Source organism: Bos indicus x Bos taurus, chromosome 28 (assembly GCF_003369695.1).
Source record: "Bos indicus x Bos taurus breed Angus x Brahman F1 hybrid chromosome 28, Bos_hybrid_MaternalHap_v2.0, whole genome shotgun sequence".
Classification (NCBI taxonomy): domain Eukaryota; kingdom Metazoa; phylum Chordata; class Mammalia; order Artiodactyla; family Bovidae; genus Bos; species Bos indicus x Bos taurus.
The window spans coordinates 35,351,369-35,369,728 of NC_040103.1; the positions used below are offsets into that span (position 1 = coordinate 35,351,369).

General features: G+C 47.7%; 1 protein-coding gene and 1 long non-coding RNA gene across 4 annotated transcripts; both read left to right on the forward strand.

The window, feature by feature from the left end:
• Positions 1-5,805: 5,805 nt before the first annotated feature.
• LOC113885414 (conglutinin) lies at positions 5,806-16,782 on the forward strand. 3 transcript variants are annotated; one of them, XM_027530733.1, is made up of 9 exons: positions 5,806-5,913; positions 6,665-6,736; positions 7,155-7,356; positions 11,670-11,786; positions 12,068-12,175; positions 12,482-12,589; positions 12,954-13,070; positions 13,686-13,769; positions 16,226-16,782. In XM_027530733.1, the coding sequence occupies exons 3-9, from the start codon at positions 7,158-7,160 to the stop codon at positions 16,606-16,608; spliced, it is 1,116 nt and encodes a 371-aa protein (XP_027386534.1). In that variant the 5' UTR covers positions 5,806-5,913; positions 6,665-6,736; positions 7,155-7,157; the 3' UTR covers positions 16,609-16,782. The 3 variants fall into 3 exon arrangements, with proteins under 3 accessions (XP_027386534.1, XP_027386535.1, XP_027386536.1); XM_027530734.1 differs by having other exon boundaries at positions 5,825-5,998; XM_027530735.1 differs by having other exon boundaries at positions 5,827-5,868.
• Positions 7,957-11,020, forward strand: LOC113885415. The gene is made up of 2 exons (XR_003509195.1): positions 7,957-9,119; positions 9,835-11,020. It is a non-coding gene; the product is annotated as an uncharacterized LOC113885415 (long non-coding RNA).
• Positions 16,783-18,360: the final 1,578 nt, after the last annotated feature.

Consider the following 18,360-nt stretch of genomic DNA (forward strand, 5'->3'; position numbering starts at 1 on the left):
CTCTTATTCAACATAGCACTGGAAGTCCCAGCCAGATTATTTAGGCAACACAAAGAAATGAAATGCATCTAAATAAAAAAGAAGTAAATTGTCATCCCTTGCATATAACGTTACATATAGAAAATCCCGAAAACAAACCAAAACTGTTGGAAACAAAGTCAGTAAAACTGAAAAAAAAAAAAATCAACATACAGAAATCAGTATTAGTATATAGCAAAAATTGAATTATCTGGAAAAGAAACAAACTAGCCCATTTCAATAGCTTAAAACAATAAAATGCCTAGAAAAATTTTAATCACTTAAGTGAAACGTGTTCAATGAAAAGTACACAGTTTTGTTGAAAGAAGTCAGAGGCAAAAAACAAATGGAAAGACATTCGATGTTTATTGATTGAAAGACTTAATATTGTGAAAATGTTCATATATTTAAATATAGAAAATGGATTTATAGATATAGGTCAACACTTAGAGTTTCAATTCCACCCCTTTCAAATTCTAATGGAATTCTTTACAGAAATAGAAACAAAGTCCCAAATCTGTATGGATCACAAAAGACCCTGAATAGCCAAAGTAATTCTGAGGAAGAACAAAGTTGGAGATTCACACCACCTGATTTAAAAATACACCACAAATCAAGAGTAATAATATGGTTCTAGAATAAAAATAAACACACAGACCAGTAGAACAAAGAATCCAGAATGAAACCATATAAATATGGTAAAAATATTTGAGACTGGAACCAAGAACACCTAATGGGGAAAGGACAGTCTCTTCAGTCAGTGGTATTGAGAAAACTGGATCAAGCTGCAGAACAATCAAACTGGACCACTATCATAAAAGTCACAAATATTAACTCAAAATCAATCATAGATATAGGATGTGATACCATACTACTCCAGGAAGAAAACAGGGTAGAAGTTCTTCAACATCGGTCTTGGTAATGAGCTTTTAGATATGACACCAAAGGCACACACAACGAAAACAAAACACCAACGTGACTACATCAAATTTAGAAGCCTCTGCACAGCGAAAGGAACAATTAAATGAAACGGCAAGCAACAGGAGAAAATTTTTGCAAACCAAGTACAGTGGTTAATATCCAAAACATGTGAAGAACTCATACAACTCAACAGCAATGTAGTTTTAAAATGGGCAAAGGGATGAAACAAACATTTTCCCAAAGAAAACACGTAAATGGTTAACAGGTACATGAAAAGATGCTCAAAGGAACTAATCAGAGAAATACGCATCAAAACCATGATAAATTATCACCTCACACCTTTAAGAATGGCTATCACCAAGAGGACAAGGGATGGCAAGTTTTGACAAGAAGGAAAAGAAAAGTAAACTTGTTGTGTACACTCTTTGTGGGAATGCAAGTCGGTTCAGCTACAATGGAAAACAATACAGAGATTCCTCAAAAAATTAAACAGATCTACCCAATGATCTAGCAGTTCCAAATCAGGTTGGCTTATCAGTTACCATGGAAACCAGAAGCTAAGGTAGGAGCAAGTGTGTAGCCAGTTTCTAGTTAAGCCCTATAATTAAGAGGATTGGATAGTCATGTGAAGCAGGGACTGGTCGAGCAGGGGATATAGAGAGAACAAGGGAACAGCTATCTTGAATGGACTGCTAATCCTCTACATAACCTGCCCGACCCCCACAATATCTGATCCCCTCCTTCCTTGATATCACTGGGATCAGGTATATCAAGGTGCACTGTAAACAGATCCCATACATACAATACACACCACAGCAGCTAGAGAGTGCTGGGAATCCAAAAGATGGGCTAACTTTGGAGCCAGGCACTAATTGGGTCAATTTTTCATGGAATTCCAGAGGAAGACAACAAAGGCATCTCGCTGTGGACCCAACAATCAGACTCATTTAGTAGTGAGGTTACTATTGTTGCCCTGTCTGCAAACAAATTCCCTCTGCTCGGACTAGAGATGAAATATAAGATGTTTATCAGGCTCAATGCAGGGAAAATCATGACCACTAAGAAAATCCAAGCAGCAGCACCATTCTGACATAATGCCACCCCTGTCTACGGTTTTTGTCTGGGCTGCAGTATCATTACGCAACCTCAGTCCCCATAGCCAGTATCAAATACTGGAGAGGGTGTGACAGACCACAGTGTTAATATAATGGTGCTTTTCTCCATAAGGAGGCCTGGCGTAATTATCTTAGATGGGGCCAGATGAAATCTGTAAGTCCCCTTCTGGTACTAATACTAACCTCCACGGGGCTACAAACCTAAAACATGGGGGACTTCCCTACCAGTCCCAGGGCCATTAACAATATCTTCCCTCTGGGGTAGATCCTGTGGCAAGGACAAAAGTGAGTTATTCTCCTGACCATTAGCTGGCAATGACCTTGGGTGGTTAATCATTGAACTCAGATGGTGCTGACTTGTTCCTTTGGTTTGCACGATGTAGGTCCTAGAGTGATTGCTCCTGGAATATTTAGTTACAAGTTTGTGGGACTGAAGTTAGCCTACTGGTTCACAGGTTGAGACAGTGGGTTTCCTGTATAAGTTTTTTAAGTAGTCCACTCATCCTTCAATTAGCCTGGCAGTGGTAGGGCTGTAGGGCAGGTGGAATCTCCAGCGTATGGCATTTTTATCAGTCCATTTCTGAACTTCATGGCTGCTAAAGTGGGGGTGTTTTGTGTGTGTGTGTAGCCCAAGGCTACTCTTATTATTTCAGCATTTCCACAGGTTCCAAACGAATGGTTCAGGGTGACTGGCCCCATCCAATTCCCAATCCTGCCCCTAAGTTTATGTCCCTAAAGCCTGTGTCTGTAATTTTTTTAGAGGTGGTGGGTCAGGGGTATGTTTGTACTTTGTAAAAAGCAATAAAGTCAGAAAGACTCTTGTGTTTTGCCTGTATCACAAGCCCTCCCCATGCAGTCAGGTGAACCAAAAGCACAAGGCTGCTACTTTTAAACTGGAAAGAGACTGAGGTTAGCAGGATGTCATCAGTATAATGGAAGAGAGAAATATCTCTTACAGTAGTCAGATTCCACAGGAACCCACATGCTAGTGGACAGCCACCCCAGGACTAACCCCATAATTTTTCCTTCCCCATCTGTATTCATCAACATTTTGGCCCTCACAGGGCTTTCAGCAGCCTTCTGGCTGACTCACCAATTGTTGGGCTCCAACACACAGGCTTGCACACTTGTAGATGCCCAGCCTGAGACCAAAGAAAGAGCTGAGAGACAGTGGGAGAGACAGCCACTGCTTATTGGACAAACACCCAAAGAGGAAGGGCCCTGGAGCAACAACATGCCATGTTCAGCAGGCAGCAGGAGGCACACTGTGGCAATCTCCACTCTTTGAGGGAGGAACCTACCATTTATAGGGGTATTGACATCAGGTTGGCTCATCAGTACCAGGAAAACCAGCAGCTGGGCAGCAAGCATGCAGGCAGTTACTATTAAGCCCTGTAATTAAGAGGTTTGGATGGTCATGTGAGTGAAGCAGGGACTGGTCTAGCAGGGGGATGAACAGAGAACAAGAGGAAGCCATCTTGAGTGGCCTGACCCTGCATGGGCCCACTGATCTGGGAGCTTCAACAGTAATGTGCAGAAGCATCTGGAAAAATACCGGAGGCTACTCAGCTTAGCGCTGAGGCAAGTGCAGCGAATGAAGTCCATCAAGGACTGCGGATGTTGCTGGGACTGCAGTATGGCACCAGTGATTAGCCTCTAGAGAAACTGTGCAGTCATTCAGGATTCTGTCTGGGAAGAGAGGGTGGCCCAGTGATCCTCTGTGTGAAAGCCATTGTGATCACCATTTAAAATCTGATTCTTCTCACCTGTGTTGGTGGAATTGAGAAACACAAAGGGTATAATTGAACCAGGAGTGTCTGGGTTTGATCATAAATAGAACTGGCCTCTCTCGGAATGTGAAGTCACGCAAAGGAAAGACCATATTCTGTGCTATAATGGGGTCCAAGGGCATGAATGATGTATTTGACAGTCTAGGAGGCAGGAGTTAATAGAAGCCAACTTGCAGAAGAGATGAAGTATGCTGCTGCTGCTAAGTCGCTTCAGTCGTGTCCGACTTTGTGCGACCTCATAGACGGCAGACCACCAGGCCCACCACTGGGGTTCTCCAGGCAAGAACACTGGAGTGGGTTGCCATTTCCTTCTCCAATGCATGGAAATGAAAAGTGAAAGTGAAGTTGCTCGGTCGTGTCCGACTCCTAGCAACCCCAGGGACTGTAGCCTACCAGGCTCCTCCATCCATGGGATTTTCCAGGCAAGAGTATTGGAGTGGGTTGCCATTGCCTTCTCCTGAGATGAAGTATAGGACTCCTGAAATGAAAGTCACCATATATAAGGAGAGTTTGTCTAGTCACCAGGATAAGACTTGACAATTAGGCTTTGTGGGGAGAGGAGAGCAAGGGTTCAGTTCAATTTCCATGCTGATCGATCTCTCAGTGGTGTGTGAACATCCTAGAATAAAGTGGGATGGGTGTTATTTATAGAATAGAGAAGAGCTCAAGCTTTAGGGGCCCAGGTCCTGAGCTACAGGATCTTGCTTCAAAAAATTGCAATATAGAAAAGAGAAGACCTTTCCCTACATTTGAGGAAAGCTGACATCATAGATTCCATAACATACAAGGAGCATCAAAGCCCAGGAGCAGGTCAGCACATCCAATGAGGTGGCCAAAAGGGAGGCTGGAGACCTGGGGTTGCTGATGTGGAGACCTAAGGGAAGGGTTGATGGAAGAAATAAGTCACAGGGAACTACAGGCAAGCAGAGATGCCAACAACTAGCCCACAGTCACCGGGAATGAGAGTTGCCCTGTGATGGTTACAACAGTGTATCAGCAGCTTGGGGATATGAACTGGCCACTAAGGCCACATCATGGAGAAACACTGTTTAGTGGAGAGATTAGGGCAATCAGTTAAGGGAGGATGGCTCCAATACTTTGGCCACCTGATGCAAAGAACTAACTCATTTGAAAAGACCTTGATGCTGGAAAATATTGAAGGCAGGAGGAAAATGGGACGACAGAGGATGAGATCATTGAATGCATCACCCATTCGATGGAAATGAGTTGAGTAAGCTCCGGGAATTGGTGATGGACAAGGAAGCCTGGCTCACTGCAGTCCATGGGGTCCAAGAGTTGGACACAACTTGAGCAACTGAACTGAACTGAGGGAAGCCTGGCATGCTGAAGTCCACGGGGTCACAAAGAGTCAGACACAACTTAACCACTGAACAACAACAATCCTATAAAAGGCAAGTGGGGGGCTGTCCTAGATGCAGCAGAAAGCAAAAGAGTGACCCCTGTTGGGTGGCAGCTCCCCCAGACACTGCCCCCCACAGGCTGTTGCCTCAGCAGCCCCTCTATCTGCCCCACTCCTGCTCAGACCTGCCAGGCAGCTCCCAGCTCTTTGCTAGTGTCTGAGCAGTCATGTTGAGATGAGAAGGAAGAGAAATGTGCACAGCGGGTGCTGTTTCTTGGACTCTGCAGAGGCAGGCTGCTTTAGCAAGAGCTCTAGATGATTGTGCAACTTGCTGGTCTTCTCTGGACCTTGGATTCCTGGACATCCATGAAACACAGACACTGACGCTGCCACTAAACTCTCAGGGCTGCAGTGAGGAACCCATGAGGTCCTGGGCTGAAGGTGCTCTTTGAACTCTAATGTGTGTTCAGTGCCATGAACATCAGCAGCAAATGTCCAGAACCCAGGTGGGGGCGAATTGACTGAGTCAACAAGCCAAAATTTGTCAATCTTTTCTCTGGAAACTGGTACTGGAACCTCAGGTTACAGCGCAGGTATAAATACTCAATATTGGCTGAGGAACTTCAATTTGTGTGGAGGTTCTGAAACCCTAGAGGACGCAACTGTGAGTGTCTCTGTCCTAGCCTCTCAACTTGCTTTCCTGTGTCCAGTGAGTATCTTCCTGCCTGAATGGGCGCTTTATCCTACTGGTGCTGAGGAAGGCAGGGTCTGTACAGCTGTTCCAGTCTAGGAGGGTGAGTGTTGGAGGTGGGGCACAAGGTAATAATGGATGCTCTGCACTGTGTTCTTTTCATTTGTGGGAGATGTGTTTCCTGGGCTGGGAGAAGGGGAGAGTTGGATGTGACATCCAACCAGATCTCTGATGCCATTGTCCCCATGGAAAATGCAATTCATCGTCCTTTTGGAAGGAGGCACTTCTCTGTCCAGAAAGCCCCTTCCCTCCCATTACCTCAGCCTGTTTGGCAATGCTCGGTCCTTTGCACAGGTCTCTTGGGCTTTCTTCCAGGTCTCTGCAACTCCCATGATTATTTTCCATGCTCTAAACATTACAGTTTCTCTCTGAGAGAAGAAAGAAGCCCAACACTGGGAGTGACCCACCTCCTGCACCCTGATCTCACTTAGCTCCTGAGTCCCTTTCTGATGGTAACCAGAAGCTCTATTGAACATCGGCTTTCCTCCTTTGAAGCCAGCTTCCCCCTGATGGCACCCGTCTCAACGTCCTCTCTACCAAGAGGCCCCTGTCCCAAGTCCTCTTAGGAGATCTGGGCAGGACTCTAGGTGTACCAGGAAGTTTCCTAGTGGAGCCCCAGAATAACAAATCCTGGAAAATAAGCAGTCATGCACCTTTCTGTGCTCAGGACAGACCTTACCAAGCATTATCCCTCTGGCTTTCTTTTCAGATAGCACTGCAGACTCCAGTACTAGCCTGTCCAGAGCAGCAAGTGAGAGGAAACAAGCCAGCATTGTAAGAGGTAAAGCAACCGACTTACTGGTATAAAAAGGGATAAAGAGGCCCAGAGAGGGAAGGGTCCCACTCGAGGGCCCTCAGTGAGTCCCTCCTGGTGTGACAATGGCCTCAGTGAGGCATTCTACATCCTGGCCACAGTGCCCTTGGCAGGGATGACAAGCCCAAAAGGGATGACCCAGACCATCTGAGAGTAGGTTCATGCTGCTGGCAGACCAGGTCAGAGGCCCAGCTGTCCACACATGTCCTCCCTGGCCAGACCTTATCCTAACTTTCCCTAAACTGCTTTTGGAGCTTGGTACTCTTGGCCCCAGAGGATGGGAGAGGAGATGGGGGAAGGGCTTCTCCTGACCTCCAGGAGCTGGGCCAGCCCTAAGCCTCATCCTTGGACCAAGAGCACCGCCTCTTTCTGTTCCTCTGCCTAGGACATGCTTCTCCTCCCTCTCTCCGTGCTGCTCCTGCTCACACAGCCCTGGAGATCCCTGGGAGCAGAAATGACAACCTTTTCTCAGAAAATACTGGCCAATGCCTGTACCCTGGTTATGTGTAGCCCCCTGGAGAGTGGCTTGCCTGGTCATGATGGACAAGATGGGAGAGAATGTCCCCATGGAGAGAAGGGGGATCCAGGTAGAGCTGGGACCATGGGCTTTCCCTGATGGGAAGGGGTGGGCACTGGAATTGTAACCAACCCCAAAACTCTGAATCTTCTGCTGTGGAAACCCTGAGGATGGTCTTCCCAAGAGGGGAGGGTTCCCCCAGATCTTCAGTCCGTCTAAAGCATGGCTTTACTGGTTGGCAAAGACTGGCTTGCCCAAGTCCTCATTTCCATAACCACCTGTCCTGATTCCTCCCCTAGGATCTTCTGACCCTAACAACCCCAAGAATGTACAAACAATCAGCGAGCGGCTGGTATTTGGAGTCCCCTGCTCCAGAACTCATTGGGCTTACCAAGTGGTGCTAGTGGTAAAAACCTGACTCCCAAAGAAGGAGATGTAAGAGATGCAGTTTCGATCCCTGGGTCAGAAAGATGCCCTGGAGGAGGGCATAGCAACCCTCTCCTGTATTCTTGCTTGGAGAATCCCGTGGACAGAGGAGCCTGGCGGGCTTTGGGCCACTGGGTTGCACACAACTGAAGTGACTTAGTACACTCATGTGGGAGACATAGGAGATGTGGGTTTTATCCCATGGTTGGGACAATCCCCTCAATAGAAAATGGCAACTCACTCTGTTATTGCCTGGAGAATATCATGGACAGAGGAATCTGTCAGGAATCCACAGAGTCAGATGTGACTGAGTACACACACTCCAAAACTTAACTTAACATTCGTATTATATGTTGCCTCTGCAGAATTTTAAATATTTTTGAACTGATGACAGTGTTGTAAGTTTCACTTTAATCATCTGTAGATGAGAATAATATCAACCACACAGTGACAAAGAATTGAGCCAAGGCTTCATTTTTTTGGTGGGTCTTCAAGATAAAGCTTTATCCTTCTGCTGTCCCAACCAGCTGAATTCTCCTGAGGTTTCCAAATGTATTGATTATTAAAGGAATTTTCTGGAAACACTGCCCCACAGGAGAATATCTGGTTTTTACTGGCAAGAAGTGAGAATTTGATGAACCAGTGACAAGGACGAGGGGACCACCATGGCCCTGGGCCAGGGAGATGGGGGATCAACTGAGGTCTTTTATCTTTTTGGAGTTTGTGTTTTGATTGGAGAGGAAAGAAATGAACAACATTAAAGCTGAAAAGAACACATAACATCCCCAGGATTTGTAGGGTAAGAGACAAGTATCTTATCTATCTGTCTTTTAGAGAGAAAGTGGCTCCCAACATGAATTGGCTGGGGCTAGAGAAGGCCTCTAGAAGGCCTCCCCTCAGAGGAGGGGTGGTATTTAAGATGCCAACTCTCTCTAGCTCCCCGAGGGGCCCTAAATTGAAAAATATCCCTTCTTCTACCTCCCTGCTCTCATGGCCACCATGGTTTATGCACAAGGATGGGCAACCTCGAATGCTCCCTTCTAAGGAGTGACTTGCTTCCAAGGTACCTGCTGCCCTCCCCAGCCAAGGTGGAGCCCAGGAGAGGCTCAGCCAGGGACCAGGTGTCTCTGCCTGAGCACAGTGCACCAGGGGGTCTGGGATGTGGGGCCCATCCTCTGGGCTCCCATTGATTACCTAGCGAGAATTGGAGCTAAGAGCAGGACCCAATGTCCCGCACAGAGGCTCTCAACACCCATCAAATACCCCAGTCTCCCTCCACCTGCACATTCTTGGCCCAGGCAAGCCTGGCCCTTCTTACCCTGGGGGAGTGGTTTCCAGATCTGAAATGTCACCTCTCCTCTCCAGGTCTCTGAATCCTCTTCAGCCTTGAAGTCCTGTTTCCTATGAGTACGTGTGTGTCCATGGGTTGGGTGGGGGTGCTGGGATGGGACGAGGGACATCTCATAAGCTGTTTTCTTCACTCATTACCTCATAGTTTAAACTTCAGTGACAAATTCCTTGCAGACCAGGACCTGGTGCTGACATTTACTTCCTGCTCAGTGCTAGGCAGAAAGCCATGTTCCACAGAGAGATTCTCAGTGAACAGAGAAATGAAATAATGAGGAAATGAACAAATAAGTGAATGAACAAGTTAATAGTAACTGACAGATTTCTTTTGTTGTCTTTTTGCACATGAATGCTTACTCATAACAGTCAAAAGATGGAAACAACCCAAGTGTCTATCAGCATTTATCCGCAGTGAATGAATAAAGAAAATGTATTGTATTCATACTATAGAACATTTCTCAGCCATAGCCCAGAATGAAGTACTGAGATGTGCTACAAATTGGATAAGCCTCAAGAATGTCACTTCTAGTTTAAAGAGGCAGACTCAAAGGGTCGTATATTGTATGTATTTATATAACATATCCAGAATAGCTAACAGAGACACGCAGCTGCATACAGGTAGCCAGGGCTTAGGAGGAGGCAGGGAGGGAGTATGGGTATTAGGTTTTCTTTGGGATTAATGAAATAGTCTTGAACTAAAGAGTAGTGGTAGTTGTACAATTATGTCAATGTTCTAAATGCCACTGATTTGTATACTTTAAATGATTAATTACAGGTAATTCCTGGAGGTCCAGTGGTTAGGATTCGGTGTTCTCACTGCCAGGCCTCAGGTTCAATCCCTGATTGTGGAACTGAGATACTGCAAGTACACCACAGTAAAAAAAAAAAAAGTTATTTTTATATTATGTTAATTTCATCTCAGTGAAAAAGGAATAACCAAATTCACATAATTGAGTTTATAATTCTGGAATAAATAGGCATTTCTCTCTTTAGTCTTTGAATACAAATCTCTTATAATTTCAGACTTAGGCAGCCTTCTTAAGGTGATGTGATGTTTTTAAATGTTTGGTTATTTTTCCAAAGCAAATTAGTATATGGTCAGTAAATACAAAAAGATGAAAATTTAAATTGCCTGATTTGTGCCCCTTAGAAAGAACTGTTAACACTTGTCTATGCTCTTCTTGTGGTTTTTTCAATGTGTGTTTCATGTGCACATGCCTGACACATGCGTGGACATGTTGAAGAAACCAAATCATATTAAATAGTGTTTATAACTTACTTTTATCACTTAATAATGCACAACAATGTCATCTATCTTCCATAAATTTAAAAGCATGTTACATAGTTTTTTTCTCTTCTTTATATTAAATAGAATTGATCTATAATATATTAGAATCAGATGTACATCATAATGAATTCATATTTGCATATATTGTGAAATGATTGTCACAAAGTCATCAACACACACAGTTACGATTTGTGTGTGATGAGAGCTTTTAAGATCTGCTTGCTCTGCAATGTTCAAGCATGCAACTCAGGATTACTAACTATACTAATTTCACTGTACATTGTATTCCTGGGACCCAATTGTTTTTTAACTGGACCCTTGTACTTTTTGAAGATTTCTGTCCATTGTGCCGACTTCTCAACCCCACCTCTAGCAACCACAAATCTGTTCTCTGTATTGTGAGTAAGTTGTTTTTGTTCGTCTGTTTTCTTAGATTTCACATGTAAGTGAGATCGTATGGTACCGCCCTTCCCTGTGACTTATTCCACTAAGCATAGTGCCTTCAAGGTTCACCAGTGTTGCTGCAAATAGCAAGATTTCATTCCCTTTTATGGCTGAATGATGTTCCATTGTATACGCACCCTGCATTTTCTACATCCATTCATCCATCCACAGATACTTGGGCTCTGGGCTACATCCATGTCTGGGCTACCATAAATGATGCTGCAATTAACTTGGGGGTACATATATCTTTTCAGGTTAGTGTTTTCGTTTTCTTTAGTTAAATGCTCAGAAGGGGAATTGATGGATTCTACGGTAGCTCTAGTTTTAACTTTCTGAGAAACCTCCATGCTGTCTCCATAGTGGCTGTTCCATTTGCATCCCTACTGCACAAAGCTTTCCTTTTCTCTACTTCTCCAGCACTTCCTATTTGCTGTCTGATAATAACCATTCTGAGAGGTGTGAGGTGACAGCTCATTGTGCTTTTGATGTTTATTTCTCTGGTGGTAAGTGTCAGGTGTCATTTCTGCCATAAACTTTGGTTCTGGGAAGGGGGGAGGGCAGGGAGTCCATGGTCCAGGGTAAAAGCTGACAGACTTAACTGCCATAAATACCGTGGCCTTGGGGCAGGGGCAGGTGCATTGTATGCAAAGCCAGGTGAGTCTTGGTTTGGATCTGCCTCCAATTCAGCAAGCCTGTTTCTTCCCTTGTAAAATGGAGATGTAGACACGCATTTCCTACGTCACCACTGGACCAGTCACCTGGAGAGGGAGTGTCTACACCCTACAGAACCCTGAAGGAATGCAAGGGCCCTGACCCTGCAGGCAGGTGGCTCCTCCTGGGCCAGGATCAGCTTTATGTCCCTCTCTTCTATGTCACAGGTTCACCAGGACCTGCAGGACGAGCAGGAAGGCCTGGATGGGTTGGCCCTATTGGGCCGAAAGGAGACAATGGCTTTGTTGGAGAACCTGGACCAAAGGGAGACACTGGGCCACGTGGTGAGCAGCTGGGCATGGAATGCAGGTGTCTGCAGATGGCGTGCTGCCGCTAGGCCATGGCAATAGGCGTACACAGATTCTACCCCAGGAAGAGGAAGGTCATTCTCAAGGTGGCACAGGGTTATCTCAGGGAAGACTGGAGCTCCTGGGGAGGGCGGAGAGTGAGGGCAACATCTTTAGGAGGAGGCTGCCTGTCTGACTTCTATTACAGCCCCATCTTTTATGCACTCATACTTCCAAGGAGATTCAGTGTCACTGACTGGGCTGGTCCTTTTTCCCAGGGCCTCCAGGTATGCCTGGACCAGCTGGAAGAGAAGGCCCCTCAGGGAAGCAGGGGAGCATGGGACCTCCAGGCACACCAGGCCCCAAAGGAGAGACTGGGCCCAAAGGTAGGTGGGTGGTATGTGGTGGGTGAGGGAGGGAGAAGGGAGGGGTGACGTTGGCAGGCCTGGTGGGGACCAGGGTACGTGCACAGTGCCTGGAAAGCCTGGAACCTCTGTGCCTGGTAGGCCTGGCTGGGCCTCTCCCCCATATTCTCACACTGAGTGAATTTCCTAGAGGAGACCAAGCAGTCAGGAGCAGTCTCCCAGGTCGCTCTTTTACCCAGAGCTGTGGGTGACAAGCTGCACTGCTGAAGAAATGGTACCTGCTGAGTGTACTCTCAGCCATGTTTCTCCAATGTGTTCCTTCCTTAGGAGGAGTGGGTGCCCCAGGCATACAGGGCTTCCCAGGCCCCTCGGGTCTCAAAGGAGAGAAAGGTGCCCCCGGGGAGACTGGAGCCCCTGGACGTGCTGGGGTGACAGGTGAGCAATGGACGTGGGGCTGGGCTCATATTCCCCTGTGCCCACCACCGCCAGCCACCAGGTCAGAGCAGGGAGAGAACCAGTGTTGGGTTTTGGGAACTGTCTGTCTCCATGGAGAGGGTGGTGTGAGCAGCAGGGACTGTCTGTATTCAGGGAAGGCTGGTTGTTAGGTTATGGGACAGTCAGTGTATAGAGAGGATGCAAGAAGAGATTCCAGGCACAGAGGGACGTTTGTATGTGGGAGGGTGTACTCCTGGGGATATGACAGTCCATGTGTGGAGCTTGGTGGGGGGGTGGGGGGAGGGGGCATGAAAATGCTAAAATAAATGTTCAGCACTCACCCATTTCTCCTTATCTTATCCAGGGCCTTCTGGAGCCATAGGTCCACAGGGCCCTTCAGGTGCCAGGGGCCCCCCAGGACTGAAGGGGGACAGAGGTGATCCTGGAGAAACAGGAGCAAAGGGGGAGAGTGGGCTTGCAGGTAAGGAAGCCTTGGGAGCCCCATTAGGGTGTGGGGCAGGGAGGAGGCCTTATTCAGCTCAGCTCTCCTCTCAGGTAACCCATTTACAGGTGGGGGTCAAGCAGGTAAAGCTGACAGGGTGTATGGCAAGGTGGACTCTGGTCTTAGCCTCTGTGACTTGCTGGAGGACAACCTGAGCAGATTTTCTATCTGATCTTTGTGACAAGCCAACCTCCCTCTCCAGTTCATCAGATAACCTTGAACATCAAATAACTCAATAGACGGGAAATACTCAAGCTATGTGTATTCCTCTCCTACAACCTTACCACCCCCTGCAATGCAAAAGAAAGTGCTATCAGATTCCTAGAATTTGGAATTAAAATAACATCTGGTTCACTGTCAGTGAGGCACAGGGACCTGTTCAGGGGATATTGTTCCGAAGGGAACCGCAGGAAATCCCATGGATGCAGAAGCCAGCTAGGTCAGCAGAGGTAGGCTTTCTAGGCCTCTGTTCCACCTCCTTACCCCACCCCCAACTGGCATCTCCACCTGGACTCTCTTCCCTTGAGGCCTGGGCTCTGAGTGACTCCAGGCTGTTCTGGATCTGTCTTCACTTGGCCTCTCTCTCTCTTGCAGAGGTCAATGCTCTCAAGCAGCGGGTGACAATCTTAGATGGACATCTGCGACGCTTCCAAAATGCCTTCAGTCAGTATAAGAAAGGTGAGTTCCTGGACCTGACCCTAGCCAGGCCCTGAGTGAGGGCCTCAGACTTTGTCTAGGCTTGGCTTGTAGTTTGCTGGGCTGGCTCTATTTTGGACTTGCTGGGACCATGACTGGGACTGGACCTAGACCTGGGGCAGGAGCGGGTCTAAGGACAAGTTTGGGACAGAGCTGTTCCCCACATGCTCCAGAAGCTCAAGTAGATGCACGGGACAAGGAGGAGGATGCGGTCCATGTCACCAGTTCAGCAGACCTTCACCACAGCCTACCCTGGGCAGGTTCCTAGGACAGACAAGGGGTCACCCAACCCAGGATGCATTTCTTCCCTCTGTGGGGCCATGTGTGCAAATGTCCAGAGAAGCAGCTGCACAGTCCATAGCAGCAGAGAATCCAGACATGGTCCTGAGAGTGAGGGTGGGATGATGCCTGTGGGGTTCAAGGCTGCTGGGGACCTGTCCTTGCTGTGTGGCCACCAAGTATCTTACCCTAAAGATGTCCCTGGGTCTGGAAGGAATAGGCTGCCTCCAGTCTCTGGCCAGTGCTAGACTCCCCCTGCACCTCTTGTGGAGTTAAAGCAGAGATTCTTCCCTAAGCCTGGATCCTAAGCAGGCAGAGGCCTCTTGGAGCACACACCTGAGTGCCTGTGCCTTTGGGACGCTCCATCAACTGCCCCTCCTGCATCTCTGCTCTCCATGATGACAGTTTTGAATGCACATCACTTATCAAACCTCACTGATCTAAAAGAATTAGAGTTCTCTGAAGGAGCAGAGCATAAAGGGGCCTGACTGGGTGAGACACAGGGTTGGGTCCTAAGAACTCAAGCCAACTAAGTACTGAAGTAGTGGGATGAGAATTCTCAGCAGTTTATGTCTTCCTTCTTGCTCAATCATATTTACATGGCTGCCGTCTCTGGGGTTGCACAGAGTTAGACACGACTGAAGCTACTTAGCAGCAGCATCTACTTACTATCTCATCGCCTGGTAGCTCAGCTGGTAAAGAATCCGCCTACATTGCAGGAGACCTGGGTTTGATCTCTGGGTCGGGAATAGCCCCTGGAATGTAAATGGCAAACCACTCTGATATCCTAGCCTGGAAAATCTCATGGACAGAGGACCCTGGTGGGCTTCAGTCCATGGGGGTCAAAAAGAGTTGGGCACAACTTAAAAACTAACCCTTCATGCAGACTGATATAAACAAAGGTGAACTTGGGCATATGCGCTGGCCACCTGTGCGTACCTAAACACCATCACTCAGTCCACACCACCTACATACATGAACACACATGCAGACATAGGCACACCCATCCTGATGGACCTTGAGTCAGCCCATGTACCTTCAGATGGACACATGGATGTATTCAAGCATGCACACACATACCCACCCAGATGCATGGGACATAAACCAATCATGGCACACAAGCTTGCACTGACCTTGTCCAGGGCTGTCTTGGCGCTATCCTGACTACGTGTAAAATCTGGTCTCCAATTGCTTGTTGAAGAAATCAGAGGAAAAGGGCAGTGGGTCAGGGTGTAGCCTGGGTTCAGAACCAGTCCAGTGAGCCCTCCTAGGATCCCAGAAGATTTCCATGCAGACCCTGGAAGTCAGAGCGGTGTGGATGGGATGGAATAAAAAGAGATACTTAACATGTCACATAGGGGCTGCTGTTTTGCAGTGTACCTTTTCCTTAGAAATATGAGATTAGACTCTGAAAAGAGAAGTGACTTTCCCTTGTCACCTGGGCTGTCATTGCCAGGGTAGGGCTGAACACATGACTTTCTGAAGCCCAGACAGGGCTCTCTCCAAAGCTGATCCCATCCTGCCCTCCCACCCCCGCATAGAGCTCTCAGATGCCATCATCGCCTGCTCAGTGGTCCAGGGAGGCTGACTGGCCATAGGTTCACCTGCGAGCATATGGAAGCCAACACTGGACTGCCCCCAGTGCAGAGGCCAGCACTTGGCTGCTCTCAGATGCACCCTGTCCTCCCCTTTCTCCTCACCCCTTCACACAGCATAGAACTGCTCAGACAACTCCACATGCCCAGTCATCATGCAACGGTGAGAGTGAGCCACCTGGTTGGTGTTTTCCACACTCTCAGGAACTGCCCTGGACTGTAGTGTCATTTCCCTGCCAAAGTCCTTCCTATTTACACAGTAATTAAAATGCTGGATTCTCGTGAACAGCATGGGGAGGAACAGAAAGTGCATGTGGGAGCTTTAGTGTCACCTCCAACAGGGTCTGATCCTCATCTACATTTGAGAGTTGGGCGACTTTGGGCTTCTTGTGTAAGCCCCTGAGTTCCAGGGTCCTCACCTCTTGCATGATGGATGCTTTGGAGCTAAGTGCCTTGCTTTTGTTCTATCTGGTGCCCTGGTACCCTCGTGGGAGCTGGGGACTCCAGTTGAAGCACAAGGTCTAGCTGCTGCACATCCCCAGCCTGACTCTCCTCTTCCCCTAGCGGTGCTCTTCCCTGATGGCCAGGCTGTCGGGGAGAAGATCTTCAAGACAGCAGGTGCTGTAAAGTCATATTCAGATGCAGAGCAGCTCTGCAGAGAGGCTAAGGGACAGCTGGCCTCCCCACGCTCTTCAGCCGAGAACGAGGCCGTGACACAGATGGTCAGAGCCCAGGAAAAGAATGCTTACCTGAGCATGAATGACATCTCCACGGAGGGGAGGTTCACTTACCCCACTGGGGAAATACTGGTCTATTCCAACTGGGCCGATGGGGAGCCCAACAACAGTGATGAGGGACAACCAGAGAACTGTGTGGAAATCTTTCCTGATGGCAAGTGGAATGACGTACCCTGCAGTAAGCAACTCCTTGTGATCTGCGAGTTTTGAGCTCTCCCACCCACCCCAGGGAAGGGGCAGTGCCCAGAGCTGTGAGCTGCCAACATCCCAATAAAAAGGTGACCCTCTGCTGCTCAGGGCTTCCCCACTGAGCCACGGGATGAGGCCACCAGGCAGGCCTCCTATGGAACTCCTCCCTCAGAATAAAGTTTGAAACTGGCTTCACATCTGGAAGATTTCTCAAAAAAAAAAAAAAGGGGGGGGGGCAGCCTGTGACTCAGGGGCAAGGGCTAAACGGAGGTCTCCAAGATGCCCCTTGTCAAAATCCAGTGTCTCCTCAACAAGACAGGTGTCTAGCCCTCCACCTCTGCCAAACGTGGACTGCATTTGACCCCATGGGTCACTGCTACCTCCTTCCCTTTCCTCTCCTGCCTTCAATCTTTTCATCCTTCAGCCTCTTTCACTCGTATCTCCTCTCCTGGAGTCCCACAGAGAGGAGCAGGTGCCTCAGCTCTGGCTCCCTTCTCTCCTTGCATTCACTCTAGGCTTGGGCTCATTCTCTCCCATGGTTTCAAATTCTTTCTATTGATGCCTCCCCCAGGTAGAGCCCTGTTCAGACCTCTCCTCATATCCCAGACTCCTCTCAGCAATGCAAGCTGTAGCCCTGGGGCTTGGAGGTCATCGTGGCTGCCTCTTGCTGGCAGGGAAGCACCAACTTCTCTGGCCAGGTTGAGTGGGCTTATACCCAGTAGACTCCCCTCACCCTTGACCACCAGGATTTCTTTCTTGACATTTCTTTCATGACAATGTGACTGTGGATGCCTCATCAGAGAATGTACCATCTGCACAGTCCTAATCCCTTCTAAAGTTTCAGGCAGAGAGGATGTCCAGCCATGTTCAGGTTCATCCCTCAACATCTTCCTGCGTTGAAGTTCAAGGGATGTTTGTCTCCTCTCTGCCTCAGAGATAATCTAGGCAAACCCTTCTCATTTTACAGACATAGAATCCAAGGCACTGAGAGGAAGGGAACCTGCATAGGTAGTGAGGTAGGAGACGGGGTGCCTCTGGGCTGGACCCCTGGTGTTTGTCAAGTCGAGTAAAATCAAGCTTTGTTCACACGTGGCACTCCAAGGACAAAGCTAGTGGCCAAAGCTGAGCTCTGCTAAAGCAAAGAGATAAGGAGCCCTCTTCTGAGTTCAACAAGGACTTCCCTGTCTACACATGCGCAGAAAGAGTTCTTGGGGGTCGAAAAGGGAGAGGCCCCGCCCCATAATAAGTGGACACGTACCCATAGGTCTCTGTGGTGGCATCTATCTTGGAAAACAGTTTCACATGCACCTTTTGAGGGTCTATGGACCAGTCAGGTGTGAAGAAATTAACAAGGTAATTGGCCAAAGGTAAACAATGATCTGGAAGGACTGTCCTATATAAGTTAATTTATGTCACATCTTTACTGCTCTCCCTCTCATTCAGGACTCCCGCACTCCACCACAGGTGTGTGTCTCTGCTTAGCTCTGACTTACTGCACTCCTCCTCCTCATTAGAGACGATGCCCATACCCTTACTCTCTGGGGGCATATTTCTGCCTTCTTCTGTCTTAAATAAACAACCTGCTTCTCGGTGTGCTCTGCCATGCATTGTGCTGTGTCTCTAATAATAAACTTTGTACCTAATTATAATTTTTTCCTCCTTTAAACATTATTGCTTTCAAATGGGGGATAGAGCCAGAGTCACTTTGCTTCCAGCCTCTAGTTCCTGACGGTGTGTTGACTAGGATTCCTGGGGTTTCATCCAGTCTACCCA

What these genes read in the sequence shown, in the direction of transcription:
- LOC113885414 (XM_027530733.1), top strand. Translation starts at nt 7,158, where the DNA reads ATGCTTCTCCTCCCTCTCTCCGTGCTGCTCCTGCTCACACAGCCCTGG. An exon ending in TGGAGAGAAGGGGGATCCAG is followed by an intron (nt 7,357 to 11,669) that starts GTAGAGCTGGGA and finishes TCTATGTCACAG; the next exon opens with GTTCACCAGGACCTGCAGGA. An exon ending in CTTCAGTCAGTATAAGAAAG is followed by an intron (nt 13,770 to 16,225) that starts GTGAGTTCCTGG and finishes CTCTTCCCCTAG; the next exon opens with CGGTGCTCTTCCCTGATGGC.